Source organism: Lithobates pipiens, unplaced genomic scaffold (genome assembly GCF_037356315.1).
Source record: "Lithobates pipiens isolate NorthernLeopardFrog02 unplaced genomic scaffold, aLitPip1_a1.2 Scaffold_16, whole genome shotgun sequence".
In the NCBI taxonomy this organism is placed as follows: Eukaryota; Metazoa; Chordata; class Amphibia; order Anura; family Ranidae; genus Lithobates; species Lithobates pipiens.
The window spans coordinates 385,387,841-385,407,415 of record NW_027507748.1 but is presented as its reverse complement, the minus strand read 5'-3'; the positions used below and the strand labels follow the sequence as shown (position 1 = coordinate 385,407,415).

Here is a 19,575-nt window from a genome sequence, read left to right as displayed (position 1 = left end):
TTCTATGTTTTGATTTTTTAGATCTACAGATTAGCACCTTACGTATGTGCTATTTCCCATCTGACGATACAAGCAATCTACGGGCATTGGTAATATAGAACTGGTTCCATTCCAGCCATTTCTGGGCTCAGTCCAGGTATGTTGGTCTTTTTACCATTGACTTTTTGCCATAAGGGTGTTATACCCAAATGGCTTAATTACAGTATGTAATTCTCTCGCGCCTCTGCAGACTCATGGAGAATACTGGGGATCACTAACGCTGCTTTCACCATATTCCACCTGCTCTGGTGGATAAAAAGGAGAAATCTTCTCGTCTAAGCTATTTTTATTATCCACTAACAACGATTTTGAATCACACCAATTCACAAACCCTATGGGGTAAGATTTTTTTGTGTTTTGTTTTTTTATTATTTTTTCTATTTTTATTTTATTTTATTTTTCATGTTTTTGTCTGTAACTGAAATCATAATCTCTGAATTGGAGAATTATATCATTATCAGTCTATTTAATGAATGTAGGAGGCCACCGTTAACAAGTGAGCGTCTGTTCCTAATCAATCAAGTAATGATTTATTCCAAATTTATTTCAATTATGTCCTGTTTTTTCATTACTGCCAAGGTAGTCAATTCATTCCTTTCTGGGTAGAAAAGCGATTGGAATGAATACACTACCAGATTTATTCAACTGATTGTGTTAGACCAATGGGAAGACACTTTAGGTGTCCCCCTGGGTTTCTACATATATATGGAATTTTTATGTTTTATGTTTTGTATATTTTCAGTTTTCCACGTACTGTCATATGCTACAATTGTCCTGAGGAAGCTCAAGAGAGCGAAACATGTAGGAAAGAAACAATGCAGGCTTAATCATTTACAAAAATGTGGTAATCTGTGGAGTTATACAAGCTTCTGTATTAGCTTTTGTATTTGTCATTCTCTTTATATATGGACCTAATTGTTGGTCCTATGTGAAAAATGTCTTTTGTACATCAAATAAAATTCTATTGATTTTACTCTTTGCTTATATATATCTGGTACCGTCAAGAAAGTCCCGGGGGTTGGTTACCCTCCAGTCCCCTTCATCTATTTCCCCCTTCTTCATTCAAATTTCTAAACTGGGATGTGGTACCTTTTTTAAGTTTCAGTTATACATGACCACTAGCCTTTTCTATAGATATATCTTTTGTCCATCCACTTTACCAAGTCGTTGGCATGTTGTGGCTCAACATGTCCAGCTGTCGAAAAGAAGGACAAGCGTGTCCCATGGCCACGTGCTGATGATGACGATGCACCGCGTCCACGACCAGCACTGTTGTCTCTAGACACAGAGCCTGCTTGCCCTCTTTTATCAGCTCGCGCCTGTCTGCCTCTCCTTGCTGGCCTTCCAGACATGGTAATGGCCTGAAGGGAGTTGGGTAAAACAGCAATTGGGTAGTGTATATTGTGCTGGAGGCACACAACACCCACTAACTCCTGCAGATGCCTTTATTATAGAACACCAGCAATAAAGGGTAGATAAAGGGGTATAGTGTACTGGAGGCACACAACACCCACTAAGCCCTGCAGATGGCTCTATTAGAGAACAGCAATAAAGGGTAGATACAGGTGTATATTGTGCTGGAGGCACACAACACCCACTAACTCCTGCAGATGCCTTTATTATAGAACACCAGCAATAAAGGGTAAATACAGATGTATACTGTGCTGTGCTGGAGGCACACACAACTTCCAATAACTCCTGCAGATGGCAGATGGCTCAAATAGAGAAGAGATATGTAGGTGGATATAGCGGTGTGTACTGGGTACAGAGCACGCAGACAGCACGCACAAGCTCCTAACACTGACTGCAAGCTCTATTATAAAAGATAGATATATCGCTAGCTATATAGGTGAGGTGAATATAGCGGTGTATACTGCGGTCAGGGCACGCAGACAACAACCACTACAGAAGAGCAAGATCGAAAAATCGGCCGATAACAATCGGTGTATACTGTGTTGAAGGTACACAGAACACCCACTAACTGCTTCAGACGCCAACACACTACACAAGGCCGTCGTGCTGGCGGCCTTATATAGTGTGGGGCGTGTACTACACAGCCTGAGCTATGATTGGCCTGTGGTCAATCATGGCTCTCCTCGCTGCCGGCGCTGTGATTGGCCAAGCATGCGGGGTCACAGTGCATGCTTGGCCAATCATGAGCCAGCAATGCACTGCGCCATCGCAGTGCATTGTGGGCCGTGAGCGCCACACGAATTTCGCGCGAACGGCTCATAACGCTCGGAATTCGCCGAACGGGCAAACAGCCGTTGTTCGAGTTGAACGTATGTTCGACTCGAACACGAAGCTCATCCCTCGTGTCAACCAAAAAAATCCAGTGGGTTTCTCGTTTAGAAAGTTCCCTCACTAGATTAGCACCCCTCCAAAAGGGTTTCAGTTGGTCAACACCTCAAAATTTCAGCCCAGAAGGGTCCTGGCCATGATGTAGCTTAAAGGGTAATGATACATTATGGTCCTTGAAACCAATTTTAATATTAGTTATATGTTCGGCGATCCTTATTCTGAGTAGTCTTTTTGTACAACCAATATAAATTAACCCGCAGGGGCACTGGAGAGCGTAAACGACATATGCCGTATTACAAGTTATAAACTCCTTAATGCTGAACACTTTGTTGTTAGAGGTAGAGGTGAATCCAGCGCTCTGAGTGGTGTTCTTATGTCTTTACATGCACAGCATTTCCTGCAGGCATAAAATCCATCTTTATTCCAAAAAAAAAGAGGTGTCAGGGCTGGCTTATCCCTTTCTCCTCTGGGCTGGCCACTCAACTGTCGGCTAATTGCCAGCTCTCTTCTCTTTCCTCAGTTACCAGCTGTTCCTGATGACCTGCCTATTTAAAGCCTTCCAGCTCACTTCTCCTTTGCCTTCGCGTTGGTCACATCACAAGGAACCATCTCCTGCTGTTTGTTTCAAGACTGGCTTGCTGACATCCCTCCTGGCTTCTTATCCTTCTTGCAGTTGCTCTCCTTCAATCCCTGACTTCAGGCCTGGCTAATTACCTGATTTGGTTAATAAACTTTGGACTGGCTGACTACCCAATCTGGCTACTGGACTCTGGCTATGCTTGACTATGCTTTTTCTATTTACCTTTTTATTTTTATTAATAAACAAGTGTGATTTAATTGTACTTATGTCTCAGTCTGATTCATGGTTTCTGACAGTACGCGAAGGCCATGAATTCAGAAGATACAGTCAATCCACTTGTTGGTAATATTTTTTCCAGATTGGATGAGCAAGATCACTGCATGGATCAGTGTGCCTTGGCGTTTCAAACGCTCCTGAATCGCACGGCTCACCTGGAATCCCCCACGGTGGCTGCTCCGGTATACTTCGAAATTCTGCCCCAGGCGTTTCCCATGGACAGAAGCAAAGTAGGTTTTGTGATATCTTTGCTTTCTGAGAGAGCCTTGGCCTGGGCTAACCCTCTATGGGAGACGCAAAAACCTGTTGTCTTGAGTTACCCTCAGTTTGTGGCCTCCTTTAAAAGGGTTTTTGACGTTCCCGCATGCTCCGCTTCTGCTGCCAAGTGCCTCATGTCCATCAAACAGAGTACGAAAACTGTTGCCGACTACGCCATTGAATTCTGTACTCTGGCAGCAGAGGTTGCTTGGAACAATGAGGAACTCGTGGTTGCTTTTTCTCATGGTCTCTCGGATTCCATCTAGGATGAGATAGCAGCCCGAAATATACCCACTGAGCTGGAGAGCTTGATCTCGTTTGCCATCCTCATTGACTCCAGACTCAGAAAGACTTTCTCTTAGGGAGTGCTTGCGGAAGCCTCCTGTACGTTTGCCTCCAAGCTTTGTAGTCCCACCTATGCCTCCCTCACCTCCCATGCCTCCTGGTACTGAGTTGGTCAGTGAAGATGAACCCATGTACCTGGGCTTCACGCGTCTCTCTGCGGATGTGAGAGCCTTTAGGAGGAGGGAGAGATTGTGCCTTTATTGTGGCCAGGCAGGTCACTTTTTGAAGTCTTGTCCTACCCGTCCAGGGACCGCCCGAACCTTGAGGTCCTGTCATGGACAGACCTTAGGTGGCGTTGTTTCGTCCCCAGCTATCCAGAAGGATAAGCCCCTGGTTTTGGTCACTCTTTCTTGGGCTGAGTCGTCCATCGAGATACAGGCTCTAATTGACTCTGGGGCTGCAGGCCTGTTCATTGATGCTGCATTTGTTTCGCAGCACTCGATTCCACTGCATATGCGTGACGCTCCACTTGCCATTGAGGCTCTTGACGGGAGACCCTTACAGCCTGCCCATGTGACTCATGAGACGGTTCCATTGTCCATGGCCGTAGGGGCTCTTCACCATGAGATAATCCAATTCCAAGTTATTTCCTCACCCAGATTTCCGCTGGTTATTGGTTATCCTTGGTTACAGAGGCACAACCCCTCTTTTGATTGGATCCGTGCTGAGGTTCTCTCCTGATTACCACAATGCAATGAGACATGCTTCCTGAAGGTATCCAAGGTCCTGTGTACCGCTTCACTCCCCTCTCTGCCGGAGGAGTACCGTGATTTTGGCAATGTCTTTGATAAAGGTCAAGTCGGTAGTTTGCCTCCACACCGGCCTTATGATTGCGCAATTGACCTTCAGCCTGGTGCCATACCTCCTCGTGGCCGGGTTTACCCTTTGTCGGTCTTGGAGGATAAGGTCATGGAGGAGTATGTTGCTGATGCATTTTCTCGAGGTTTCATCCGCAAATCCTCGTTTCCTGCTGGTGCTGATTTCTTCTTTGTGAAAAAGAAGAGCGGTGAACTGAGACCTTGTATAGATTATAGGGGTCTCAATCATGTCACGATTAAGGACGCCTACCCGATTCCATTGATTACAGAGTTATTTGACCGTCTCCAAGGGAGCAACGGTTTTCACGAAGCTTGACTTGAGAGGGGCATACAATCTCGTGCGCATTAAGGAGTGCAACGAGTGTAAAACTGCATTTAATATCAGAACAGGCCATTATGAATACCTGGTAATGCCTTTTGGCCTCTGTAACGCCCCGGCAGTTTTCCAGGAATTTATTAACAATGTCCTCCGAGATTTGTTGCAATTGTGTGTGGTGGTTTATCTCAATGATATCCTCATATTTTCCAAGTCCCTGGAGAGCCACCACACAGATGTCTGTTGTGTACTTCAGAAACTAAGAGAAAACCATCTCTATTGTAAACTGGAGAAGTGCGAGTTCCATCGGGAACAGATTACATTCCTGGGCTATGTAATTTCCACTCCTGGTTTTTCGATGGACCCAGAGAAACTTTGGGCAGTCCTACAGTGGCTTCGACCCGTGGGTTTATGTCCTCTGCAGCGTTTCCTGGGCTTTGCCAACTACTATCGGAAATTTATTCGTAACTTCTCGTCTCTGGTCAAGCCTCTGACTGATATGACCAGAAAGGACGGTAACCCACAGAGTTGGTCTCCGGAGTCCATTAAGGCCTTTGAGACCCTCAAGGCTGCCTTTGTTTCTGCTCCTGTGTTGGCACATCCTGATCCTACATTGCCTTTTATCCTAGAAGTTGATGCTTCTGAGACTGGAGTTGGCACCCTTCTGTCTCAACGTCCTAACTCTGAGAGCGCTATGCATCCGTTTGGCTACTTTTCCAAGAAATTGTCACCTGCTGAGTGCAATTATGAGATTGGTGACAGAGAGCTGTTGGCGATCGTTTTAGCCCTGAAAGAATGGAGACATCTCCTTGAAGTTACCACTGTGCCCGTTCTTATTCTTCCTGACCATAAGAATCTTATATTCTTGTCTGAGGCTAAGCAACTCTCTCCCAGAAGGGCACAATGGGCTCTTTTCTTGTCGAGCTTTAATTACATTGTCTCATTCTTACCCGGTACTAAGAATGTAAGGGCTGATGCCTTGTCACGACAATCTTCCTCCACTTCCAAGTCGGAGTCTGTTCCGGTTCCTATGATTCCTCCTGATCGTATCTTGGCTACGGTTCGCACCAGTCTTACTTCTCCTTTGGGTGACAAAATTCTTGCTGCTCAGGTCCATGCTCCTCCTGATAAACCTTGTGACCGCTGCTTCGTCCCAGAGAGTCTCAGTACTGCAGTGTTCCAGACTTACCATTCTCTCAAGGCAGCTGGCCATCCTGGGAAGAATCAACTCATTTGAGCCATCTCCCAACAATTCTGGTGGCCTAGTCTATGGGCTGATTTTACTGCCTTCATAGCTGCCTGTCCCGTGTGTGCTCAGAGTAAGACTGCACGACACCTTCCAGTGGACGTCCTACAACCCATACCCAGTGGAGAGAGGCCCTGGACTCACCTATCTATGGATTTCATTGTGGAATTGCCCAACTCCCAAGGCAACACTGTTATGCTTATGGTGGTTGACCGGTTCTCAAAGATGAGTCATTGTATTCCACTTAAGAAGTTGCCCACCTCTAAGGAACTGGCTTCCATTTTTGCTCGGGAGATCTTTCGCTTACATGGGCTACCCAAGGTGATTGTCTCGGATAGGGGCAGTCAGTTTGTCTCCTGGTTCTGGCGAGCCTTTTGTGCACAGTTGGGAATCCAGCTTGCGTTCTCTTCTGTGTATCACCCACAGTCTAATGGGGCCACAGAACGAGCCAATCAGTCCTTGGAGCAATTCCTACATTGCTATATTTCTGACCATCATAACAACTGGTCTGACCTATTACCTTGGGCAGAGTTTGCTCACAACAGTGCCCTGAATTCTGCCTCCCGATTGTCTCCATTTATGACGAATTATGGTTTCCAACCTTCCATGTTGCCTGACTCGTTTGTTCCGCAGAGTATTCCTGCGTTAGAGGAGCAACTCTGTGGTCTTCGTTCCACTTGGGTACAAGTTCAGGAGGCTTTGCGTCATGCTAATGATAGGTACAGACTCCATGCTGACCGCAGACGCCTGCCTGCGCCTTCCTACCAGGTTAGGGACAGGATCTGGCTGTCATCTTGCAACCTCCGGCTTCATGTTCCCTCACTGAAGTTTGCACCTCGGTTTATTTGGCCTTTCCGTTTGACCTTCCTCCTAGTATGCGCATCTCAAATGTGTTTCATGTCTCCTTATTGAAACCGTTGGTCTGTAACCGATTTACCACCTCGGTGCCACGTCCTCACCCTATTCAGGTTGAGAACTATGAGGAGTATGAGGCACAATCCATTGTTGACTCCCATAGGTTCCGTGGGCGCATACAGTACCTGGTGCATTGAAAGGGGTACAGTCCGGAGGAACGCTCCTGGGTTTCATCCTCTGACGAACATGCCCCTGTCCTCCTCCGCGAGTTCCATAGACGGTTTCCCCTCAAGCCCGGTGGACCTCCAAGGGAGAGGAGTCCTTGAGGGGGTACTGTCAAGGCTGGCTTAGCCCTTCCTCCTCTGGGCTGGCCGCTCAGCTGTCGGCTAATTGTCAGGTCTCTTCTGTTTCCACAGTTACCAGCTGTTCCCAATGATGCTCGTCTGACCTGCATATTTAAAGCCTTCCAGCTCACTTCTCCTTTGCCTTCGCTTTGGTCACATCACATCCCTCCTGGCTTATTATCCTGCTTGCAGTTGCTCTCCTTCAATCCCTGACTTCAGGCCTGGCTGATTACCCGATCTGGTTAATGAACTTTGGACTGGCTGACTACCCAATCTGGCTACTGGACTCTGGCTATGCTTGACTATGCTTTTTCTATTTACCTTTTTATTTTTATTAATAAACAAGTGTGATTTAATTGTACTTCTGTCTCAGTCTGATTCATGGTTTCTGACAGAAAGTGACGTGTGATGTCATCTGTTGCCGAGTGTGCTTGATTGGTTGGATGGCGGAGTCAAGGATATTTAGGCTTGTCTTTATGTCATGTGGCCACGCCCTCTGTTGAAGTCCGTGATGATGAAACCGGTCAGGGCGTGACCAACGCGACAGCCCAACAGTGACGCTCTGCGCTCCACCAGGGGGGGTTTGTCTGAAATAAACAAGATTACACTATGTGCCGATTCTCTTCCATTTTATGACATTACGGAACCCCTATATTACTGGATCTTGATGGTGATGATGAGGACATAGGACGTAGGTTGCTGATGCCTGGTTGTCTTGAATGCTAACTTATTTAGAGGAGTCTGGTGAGTTTGACCCCCTGGGGGAGTGTGCAGCACGAGGTGGACAGTCTTCACTATTTCTGGTGAAAGGTGCACTGTCTGGACAACTCCGAGTCTACACTCAAAACAATTCCTCCTTTTTTGAACTTTCCTGCTTTATCATGTACTGCTTTTAGACTTTGTAGTGTGGGGAAGACCACACACTGTGATATTTCTTTAATATCATATTTGTTTTTAGCGCTGTTTTAGTATTCAAATTTTGCAGTGATCTGACTTTTATTTTTTTAGTACTGTTTGGTATTTGCTTATCTTTTAAACAGCTGCTGATTCTTTTTAAATATTACAATATTTTTAAAGACTACTCTGCTATTTTTTGTTTGTGGGCTGATCTGATGCTGAGTGGGTGTTCTTTGCAGGCCTATTCCTACACCTTTTGGTTTAAGATATATATATATTCGAGATCCTCAAAAAGCCTATTTTGACCTACCACCAGAACATGCTAAAGATTATCAAAAACTAAAGGCAGAAATACTGGCTCGGTTGGGAGTGACTACGGCTGTTCGGGCCCAACGAGTGCACCAATGGAAGTATCGTTCAAACCGGCCACCGCGATCTCAAATGCATGACCTGGTGCAACTTGTAAAAAAATGGCTGCAGCCCGAAGTGTTGTCTGGCCGCCAAATTGTGGAGCGGGTCGTGCTGGACCGATACTTAAGGTCACTGCCAGATGACCTTCAACGGTGGGTCAGCCATGGAGACCCCAAAACCGTAAACCACCTTGTCGAGATGGTGGAACGATATACAGTGGTGGAGGATCTGCTTGGCCCCGCCAAGCGTCAAGGGCCCTGTCTGCCAAGGCCTTTCTGACCAACTGCCGCCCTTCGAAAGGATGTCCCCAGGAGCCCTGGAACCAACACCCCGGAAGGCCAAGAGTCACACCCATTACCCCCTCAGCGACCTGTTCCTGATCGGAGAGGAGGGGATGTACAATGTTGGCGATGTCATGCCTGGGGCCATACCCGGGCCCACTGCCCATTGCAGGAAGAACCCATGGAATGCGGGGTTCTTCGGAGGGGGTCTTTTTATGCCCATAAAGCGTGTACAACACATCTTGACCTTGGAGAGGGGAAGTTTGAGTGTGAAGTCCAAGTGAACCACCACCCTGCATAGGCTTTGCTGGACTCTGGAAGCATGGTAACCCTGGTTCACCCTAGAGTAATTGGGAAGATCGGTCCGGTAAGCAAAATTTTGCGGGTTGTGTGCATTCATGGTGACACTAGAGAGTACCCTCTCATCTCGGTGTCCATCTCCACAGCATGTGGCACTGGTACTCAAGAGGTGGGGGTGGTAAAGAACTTGGTACATGACGTTATCATAGGATGTGACTGTCCGTTATTTGCAAAACTTTGGAGACAAGGAGAACTATCTGAAAGGTCCAGAGACTGGGAAGAAACTAGTACCTCTGTTCCTGTTGTTGAGGGTAATAACCCTGAGATGCCACATATTCGTAATATGGACCCAGTTGATAAAAACGCCAAGACTTTGGTTAATAATGATGAAAATAGTGCTGATACTGTTAAGGATGTCAAATTGTGGGGTTCTCAGACCTACCTGAACACTGAGGGGGGGGAACCTTCCCCGCTTCAGGTAATGCTGGGGGAAGAGGATGAGGAAATGGCCTCTACCCCTGACTTGCCAGATTTGGGTGGTCCCCAGGGGGCATTTGGTACTGCCCAGATGCAGGACCCCACTTTGGCCAGGGCACGGGAACAGGTTGTAGTAATAAATGGGGAGCCCCAAGAGCCAGGTGCTAATGAGCGGTGGCCACATTTTTCAATATGTAATGAATTGCTTTATCGGGTTACTAAAGTGAGAGAAAATGTGGTAGAACAATTATTGGTACCCCAACAGTATAGACGCAAGGTCCTGGACCTGGCCCATGATGATGTTTGAGGGGGACACCTGGGAGTTGAAAAGACGGAGGCACGGATCGCCGACCGGTTTTACTGGCCAGGCTTGAAAGCAGAGGTAAGGAGATACTGTACCTCTTGTCCCACCTGTCAGTTGACCGCTCCGGCGACCCATTTCCAGAGCCTGTTGGTCCCTCTGCCCATAATTGAGGTCCCATTCGAGAGGATAGCCATGGATATAGTGGGTCCCTTGGTAAAGTCGGCTCGAGGTCATTCTTACATACTGGTGATCCTCGACTATGCCACTCGATATCCTGAGGCGCTACCCCTGCGGAATACCTCCTCTAAGGCTATTGCACGGGAGTTATTCCAGTTGTTTACACGGACAGGTTTTCCCAAGGAAATTCTCACAGACCAGGGCACCCCGTTTATGTCGAAGGTTATGGCTGATGTATGCAAACTGTTCCGGATAAAACAGCTGCGCACATCGGTCTACCATCCCCAAACAGATGGATTGGTAGAACGTTTTAATAAGACCCTTAAGTCTATGCTCAAGAGAGTGGTACAAAGGGATGGGAAAGACTGGGACTGCCTGTTACCAGCTCTCCTATTTGCTATCCGAGAAGTGCCCCAGGCCTCCACTGGGTTTTCGCCCTTTGATTTGGTATATGGGCGGAGACCTCGTGGATTACTGGACTTTGTTAAAGAAGAATGGGAAAGTGAACCAATTCAGCATAAAAGTGTTCTTGAATATGTCTCTCAAATGCAGGAGAGGATCCGAACTGTGATGCCGCTAGTTAAGGAACATTTACAAAAGCCCAGGAGGCTCAACGACGGGTCTATAATAGGGCAGCCAAAATTAGGAACTTCCAAGTGTGGGATCGAGTAGCAGTGTTGATTCCCACTGTGGAAAGTAAGTTCTTGGCCAGATGGCAAGGCCCTTTCGAGGTTGTAGAAAAAGTGGGAGAGGTAAATTATAGAGTCCACCAGCCAGGCAAGAGGAAACCCTTCCAGATATATCATGTAAACTTGTTAAAGCCCTGGACAGACAGGGAACCAGTGACCTCCCTGGCTAGTACAAAACTTGAGCCTCGGGTTGGGGTGGAGAGTGTCCAAGTAGCAAATACCCTGTCTAAAACCCAAAGTCAGCAGGCAAAGGAGTTCTTGCAGAGAAATAAAGAAAAATTTTCAGACTTGCCAGGGCTCACTAGTGTCATAGAGCATGATATTGTCACAGAACCAGGAGTCAAAGTTTTTGTCCGGCCCTACCGCATCCCAGAGGCTCAAAGGAAGGCCGTTTCAGAGGAAGTTAAAAAGATGTTAGACCTAGGGATTATTGAGGAATCACAGAGTGAGTGGTCGAGCCCGATTGTGTTGGTACCGAAGCCCAACGGGACTCTGCGATTTTGCAATGATTTCCGGAAACTTAATGAAGTTTCCCGGTTTGATGCCTACCCCATGCCCCGGGTAGATGAGCTTATCGAGAGACTAGGTCCAGCCAGGTATATCACTACGTTAGACCTTACCAAGGGGTATTGGCAAATACCGTTGACTAAGGCCGCTAGAGAGAAAACTGCTTTTTCTACCCCAGAGGGGAGTTTTCAGTACAAAAGGATGCCTTTTGGATTGCAAACTGCTCCAGCCACGTTCCAGAGAGCAATGGATAGGATTTTACGACCTCACCGGAAGTATGCCTCAGTGTACTTGGACGATATAGTCATTTTTAGCAAAGACTGGGAATCACATTTGCCCAAAGTGCAGGCAGTGCTGGACTCTCTTTGGAAGGAGGGGTTTACAATAAACCCTGAAAAATGTGCTTTGGGAATGGAGGAGGTGAAATACCTGGGTTATATCGTGGGTAGAGGGGTAGTGAAACCTCAGGTCAACAAGATAGAGGCTATACAGAATTGGCCCAGCCCCCTCACAAAAAAGCAGGTACGTGCATTCCTGGGCATGGTGGGATACTACAGGAGGTTTGTACCCAACTTTGCCACGTTGGTGGCTCCGTTGACCGATCTGACTAAGGGTCGGAAATCGGTCATGGTGGAGTGGAATGCAGACGCTGAGAAGGCTTTTTTGGAGCTCAAGTCGGCGCTGTGCCAACACCCTGTCCTGGTAGCACCCAATTTTTCAAAAGAGTTTGTTGTCCAGACTGATGCTTCCGATGTAGGATTGGGAGCGGTGTTGTCACAGGTTATTCATGGCGAGGAACACCCAATAGTCTTCCTCAGCAGGAAGTTAACACCAGCGGAGAAAAACTATGCCATAATTGAACGAGAGTGTCTGGCCATTAAGTGGGCTCTGGAATCCCTCAGATAGTACCTTTTGGGGAGGAAGTTTAGGTTGATTTCTGACCATGCCCCTTTAACATGGCTGAGGCAGGGAAAAGGGACTAATGCCAGGGTTACCCGGTGGTTCCTGGCACTCCAGGAATTTAAATTTGTAGTGGAGCATAGGCCCGGGAGACTGCATCAAAATGCAGATGCCCTCTCCCGACTCCATTGTTTGAGCTCCACTGTTGCCTCCACCTCCTTGGCGTTGGGGCACAGGGGGGGGATATGTACAGGACGCCGTGGCTGGGTCCTGGAAGGACGCTATATTTCCCCTCTGTTTGGGTTGTGGTCTCTTTAAGGGAATAAAAATTGATTAACCCACCTGTTAAGGAAGTGTCTTTAAAAAACAAGACAGGAAGTGGTAGGGGGTGTGGAGGAGTGGAGAAGACATGGTGGATGGTGGATGGTGTTTATTTTGGACTGCAGCAACTGAAGTGGACAGCAGTGTCCTGTTTGGAAGGCTCCTGGCAGGGGAAGCTACCTGCCATCAAGATCAAGCTCTGTTTTGATAAGGACAGCTGTTCTGGACTTTGCAAGTCGGTGAGACTACAAACCTTTTTTCCTTTTGTTTTTGGCTGCTGTAAAGCTATTTAAGTTAATAAACCCTTTGTTGTATGAAAAGCCTGTGTCCTGCGATCTACCTGGTCCCCCGAACATTACAATATATATATATATATATATATATATATATATATATATATATATATATATATAGATATATATATATAGATATATAGATATATATATATATATATATATATATATATATATATATAATGCATCTTGTGTTTTGAAAATACAGTAAACATATTTCAACTGTTTCTTTATTACTGTGTGAGTCTCTATTTATTACCAGAGCTGGTGAGATTACGGAACCTGGGGTGTCAGAGGTTAGGGAGGTTTCCAAAATAATTTCTGTATTTCATTTCAATCAAGAATGGGTACTTACTGCCTTAGGTTACAGTTGGTATTCGGAGATTCTTCATGCATTGGACATTTTGAAATCCTTAAAACATTATCTTTCTCTGACTCAACATCTTAGACAGGGTAACAGGCTGTTGATTTTTCAGAGTGGAGCCAGGGATGGACATTCAGCTTATGAGCTATTGCATGCTGTATCGTTAAAGAGGAGCTGCACCTAAAAAAAAAATATTAAAAGCCAGCAGCTACTAATATTGCAGCTGCTGACTTTTAATAATATCACACTTACCTGTCCCAGGTTCCAGCGATGTCGGCGGCAGATAACGAGCGATCGCTCGTCTCGCTGCAGCCACTGCCGCCATCCTCTGTCAGGGAATCGGGAAGTGAAGCATGAGGGCTTCACTGCCCGGTTCCCTACTGCGCATGCGCGAGTTGCGCTGCGCTTCTCTTATGGTCCCCCGCTGTGTCTCTGGGAACTGTGTGTTTCCCAGAACACAACAGGGGGGCGGAGCCATGCGGGGGTGGGCGGAGCCATGCGGCGGTCTGGCCGGAAGTGGGTGCAGATACCTGGATTATCCAGGTAACTGCACCCCCCTCCCCCCCAAAAGGTGCCGATTGTGGCACCGGAGGGGGGGAGGGATAATACTAGCGGAACTTCCCCTTTAGGGTGAAGAACCGCTTTAAGCTCATTTATAGGAAATGTAGGGCTAGTGGAAGATAAGTTCCTCAAGCTGTGACAGTCCATTCTACTAGAAGTGTTTCTCCATTCTGAGTGACATTTGCTAAATTGTCTAAGAGGATAAGCTGCTCTGCCTCTTCAACTTTCATTGTTCTCCACAGTGTTGATGAAGCCAGGCTTACTTCTAAAGATTTATGAAAGAGAGCACTGGAATGTTCCCAGATTTCATTAAATATTTTTCTTGCAAGCATTATAGGTATAACCGTGTAGGTTAGATTGGGGCGTGGTGCTAGCTATCATTTGTATACTGCCATGGATAGGCATCAAGAACAGAAAATGATAAAAAAAATTCCAGCATTTACCTGTACATTTGCATACACTTTCACAGCTTTCATTAATTAGATAGGATAACATTCACAGAGATATTTATTTCTGTATATTTCTATATTCATTCTTTTAGACATATGGCAGCAATAATATGAAGCGAGTGGGAACAATCCTGCAGAGAGGAATTCTTATTCAAATGCTGTGCTGCTTCCCCTGCTGGGCATTATTTATTAATACAGAACAAATATTGCTACTGTTCAAACAGAATCCAGATATCGCCAGGTTAGTATTATCACCTTTTTCCTCTTACCTTTAACAAAAAATGTCTCTTTTTTAATTCTCTGCATACATTTTTTCCTGAGGGTTTGTGGCAGGTCTCATGACATTCTGAGATCCTCCCAGGATCCTCTTCCCTCTGTGGTGGCTGTGAGTGCCTGTCAATAGTGCAGAGACATGCTGATATTATGATCTCAGGTCTTTTCACTACTGTACTGTTGCCCAGACCAACATGGTGAGGCACCCCATGGGGGTGTGTCTAAGACTACCTGGGCTCACAGGAAGTGAATTCAATGAAGCTGGCCAGGAGAGGTTTTGCATGCGTCACTAAAGTGTTTGGTTCTCAGTCTCTGTTCTCTGTCTTTCATATGTAATGTACATGGTGTAATATTATACCTAAGAGCTGGTTAACATCCCTTAAATGGACATGACATGAGCTCATTTGACCTCTATATGTATGCAAAGTCCAGAGTTTTCTTTATCTTATTACAATTGTATGTGATTTTATCAATCATGGACTTTGTGATTTACTGAGACTGATATTGATGCACTTTACTTTATTATATGTGGATGTTGATTATTGATAACTGACACGCTGTATATTTGTTGATGTATTATTTCACAAGATTAATTGGGGGCTCTGTACTTTTTCGGGTTATTTATTTTACTTGCATTTATCCATTTTTATAATAGTTTTGAAATTACACTTGCAATATTTCTGTTCAAGTGCCTGCCAAACAGACAATCAGAGGTGTATTTTAAAGTACTTATTATTCTTCCTCACATTTCATATTTGAATGCTGCTACACACTGAATAGGTGAAGGAAATCTGCAAGAACCAAATAGGCTGACAAGATCATTTTAAGCTGTGTGAATAAAGTGTTCATATGATAATAAATCCTATATACATTTCTTTTCAGGTTAACGCAAAAATATGTGATGATCTTTTTACCTGCTCTACCTGTAAGTTATTTTGTTCTTGTACTACATCATGCTTGCTGTGCCTGGGGGTCTGTTTCTTTAAATACACATGTATAATGTAATTTGTTTTAGATGTTATTGTTGTAATTGGTGTGTTTTCAACTGTAGCGCACCCCCTTAAGGGCCGCAGATGAACTGGGATCCCCCACCTTGCACAGCCAGGCACACTTCAGTTAGAGAACAGTCCCGACTTTGTTTTTTGCTTTATTGAGGGATATAACTTGTATAGGGATGGGGGGTTATGGTAATGCTCACTTGACTTCACTGAAACTTAAGTGACAACTCTTCCTCTATACAGTCTCTATGTACAGCTCCTCTTCTTCCTCCAGCTCCCACTTGCTTGCAGAACCCAGCTATGTCACCCTGTAGTAATTTTGTAGCAAAATCCCATTACAGGCAGGGACTCGCAGCCCCTATACTGGAAGTACAGATAGGGTGACACAGCTCACATTTTCCCAGCACTTCCTCTCTGTGGTCACTGATCCCAGCATCACCTCTTCAGGCCCTGCCAGCCCACCTGGCTGCGGCTGCCCCCTCACTAGCCTCCCAGGCTAATTCTCCACAGTCCTCCAGATTGACTGACACTCACAAGCCCACCCAGCTGACTCTGAGGGGATCTCCTGGAGATGCTGACCTGTTCCCGCTGTCCTCTTTGCTCCTGTGCCTCCAGGATGGGTTTCCTCCATGTGTTTTAGGGGAAATCTTCCAGCACTCAAGCCCCGAGCCTGAGGTCCCCCCCCCCAGACAAGGGGGCACCCTTAAGGGCCACCAACAGTCTCCTCAACACTCCATATTTCACCCAACTGTCTCTGCTAGCAGGACCATGTTTATTCATGAGATGGCCTGCCCCGTTTCAGCCCCTTTTTGTTGGGGATTGGCCAAAGACCTTATAAATATGCATGGTAGCCCCTCCTTACTCCCACCCTCCAGCTCCAGAAGTTTCTACAAACTCCCAGACCAGGGGGAAGTATCAGAGAGAGTTGCCTGGTGAGTTATTCAATCTTGACCTAAAGTAACCCTGACACAGATTACATAGCTCAGGCTTTGCCGGGTGCCAACTATGTTTTTTGCTACACTACACTACACTAACAGCAAGCCTATACTAATACTAACACACTTCTAAAGGATGCTACACAACCTTTGTGTTATCAGTGGAAGGGTGGGCTGCCAAGAGGAGCAAAGTCAAGCAGAAGCATATTTCATAAATTGGCCAAGGGCATGCAGTGTTGAGGCAGAGCTGAATGACAGGCATAGGCCATGGCAGATTGTGTTCAGGCACAGGAAGGCCACAGACATAAAAACAGTTACCAGTGACCAAGCCAGCAATTCATATATATGTTCACAACCCCACAAGGATAGGGAAAAACCTTTTGCTTGGGCATTGATATTGTCTTGTAGTGCTTAAAGAAGAACTCCAGCTTTTCCTGTCACTTTAATTAGATTGTTTGGGCCAGCTTGGTTGTAACAAATAGTGTTTTACCACTGTAAAATGGTCTGGCCACTTGTAGACGGAGGCCCAACAATTGTACCAGAGAATTCAGTAAACATATATAGATAATAAACTTTGTTCATATTGTAGAGATAGACTTCACAGAAATTAGACAATTTAACAGCAGTGGCATGTGGTCATACATTTCTTGAGGCAGAAGAGAATACTGTTTATCCACAGAGCACTTTTCAATAGTAATCTATCAGGCACTTACAGACCACAAAATGCCAGTGGAGCTGAGATCCCTAAATGTCCCTGCAAACATCCAGCTGCAAGTGTGAGTCAGCTCCAGAAAGCTGACAGATGAGACAAATTCAAGTTGGTACATACTGTAGCTCACCCCTACCTACACCCTGCTTAACAAAGGCAGTACTCGTCATGGCCGGGACATGGGGGAGACAAAAGGGGCATGTGCCCTTGGCGCAGGGGTGTAACATGGATGGTGCACCAGTGGCATTGCTAATGCCGAGCACCCAGGACACATCTCCTGTGGGGTGCCCCAGGTCCCTGGTGCTGTGATTGCTGACACCCACAACAGCAGCATCTCTTCCCACCAGCCAAACAGTCAAACTGTCGGGGCTGGCTTAGCCCTTCCTCCTCTGGGCTGGTCGCTCAGCTGTCGGCTAATTGCCAGCTCTCTTCTCTTTCCACAGTTACCAGCTGTTCCCGATGATGCTCGTCTGACCTGCCTATTTAAAGCCTTCCAGCTCACTTTTCCTTTGCCTTCATGTTTGGTCAGATCACAAGGAACCATCTCCTGCTGTTTGTTTCAAGACTGGCTTGCTGACATCCCTCCTGACTTCTTATCCTGCTTGCAGTTGCTCTCCTTGGATCCCTGACTTCTGGCCTCGCTGATTTCCCGATCTGGTTAATGAACTTTGGACTGGCTGACTACCCAATCTGGCTACTGGACTCTGGCTATGCTTGACTATGCTTTTTTCTATTTACTTTTTTATTTTTATTAATAAACAAGTGTGATTTGATTGTACTTCTGTCTCAGTCTGTTTCATGGTTTCTGACAGTACCTGAAGGCCATGAATTCAGAAGATACAGTCAATCCACTTGTTGGTAATATTTTTTCCAGATTGGATGAGCAAGATCACCGCATGGATCAGTTTGCCTTGGCGTTACAAACGCTCCTGAATCGCACCTGGAATCCCCCACGGTGGCTGCTCCTGTACAACCTGAGTCGCAGGCCGTCCCTGCTGCTGCGCCAGTCTCTGTGCAGGCACCCGCCTCGAGTATTACCTCTATAATAGGTATTTCTGGTTCTGCTCTGCTTCCCCAGCGATTTGGGGGCGATCCAGTTCAATGCAGAGGGTTTCTCAATCAGGTTGAGATATACTTCGAAATTCTGCCCCAGGCGTTTCCCATGGACAGAAGCAAAGTAGGTTTCGTGATATCTTTGCTTTCTGAGAGAGCCTTGGCCTGGGCTAACCCTCTATGGGAGACACAAAAACCTGTTGCCTTGAGTTACCCTCAGTTTGTGGCCTCCTTTAAAAGGGTTTTTGACGTTTCCGCACGCTCCGCTTCTGCTGCCAAGTGCCTCATGTCCATCAAAGACAGAGGTTGCTTGGAACAATGAGGCTTGTGGCTGCTTTTTATCATGGTCTCTCGGATTCCATCATGGATGAATGAATGAAATACTTATATAGCGCACAATGCGAACTGAATCGCCTCTAGGAGATAGCAGCCCGAGATATACCCACTGAGCTGGAGAGCTTGATCTCGTTTGCCATCCTCATTGACTCCAGACTCAGAGAAAGACTTTCTCTTAAGGAGCGTTTGCAGAAGCCTCCTGTATGTTTGCCTCCGAGCTATGTAGTCCCACCCATGCCTCCCTCACCTCCCATGCCTCCTGGTACCGAGTTGGTCAGTGAAGATAAACCCATGCACCTGGGCTTCACGCATCTCTCTGCGGATGAGAGAGCCTTTAGGAGGAGGGAGAGATTGTGCCTTTATTGTGGCCAGGCAGGTCACTTTTTGAAGTCTTGTCCTACCCGTCCAGGGAACGCCCGAACCCTGAGGTCCTGTCATGGACAGACCTTAGGTGGCGTTGTTTCGTCCCCAGTTATCCAGAAGGATAAGCCCCTGGTTTTGGTCACCCTTTCTTGGGCTGAGTCATCCATCGAGATACAGGCTCTAATTGACTCTGGGGCTGCAGGCCTGTTCATTGATGCTGCATTTGTTTTGCAGCACTCGATTCCGCTGCAGCTGCGTGGCAATCCACTTGCCATTGAGGCTCTTGATGGGAGACCTTTACAGCCTGCCCATGTGACTCATGAGACGGTTCCATTGTCCATGGCCGTAGGGGCTCTTCACCATGAGATAATCTAATTCCAAGTTATTTCCTCACCCAGATTTCCGCTGGTTATTGGTTATCCTTGGTTACAGAGGCACAACCCCTCTTTTGATTGGCTCCGTGCTGAGGTTCTCTCCTGGTCACCACAATGCAGTGAGAGATGCTTTCTGAAGGTATCCAAGGTCCTGTGCACCACTTCACTCCCCTCCCTGCCAGAAGAGTGGTGAACTGAGACCTTGTATAGATTATAGGGGTCTCA

The 19,575-nt window shown here is 46.4% G+C and overlaps 1 protein-coding gene across 1 annotated transcript in view; it reads left to right on the top strand.

The window, feature by feature from the left end:
* The window catches only part of LOC143983031 (multidrug and toxin extrusion protein 2-like), a 292,152-nt gene that overhangs the window by 127,377 nt on the left and 145,200 nt on the right, over positions 1-19,575 (top strand). Inside the window, exons 4-5 of the mRNA XM_077482258.1 lie at positions 14,402-14,550; positions 15,465-15,507. Coding sequence (XP_077338384.1) covers positions 14,402-14,550; positions 15,465-15,507 — 192 coding nt within the window. The remainder of the gene's footprint in view (positions 1-14,401; positions 14,551-15,464; positions 15,508-19,575) is intronic.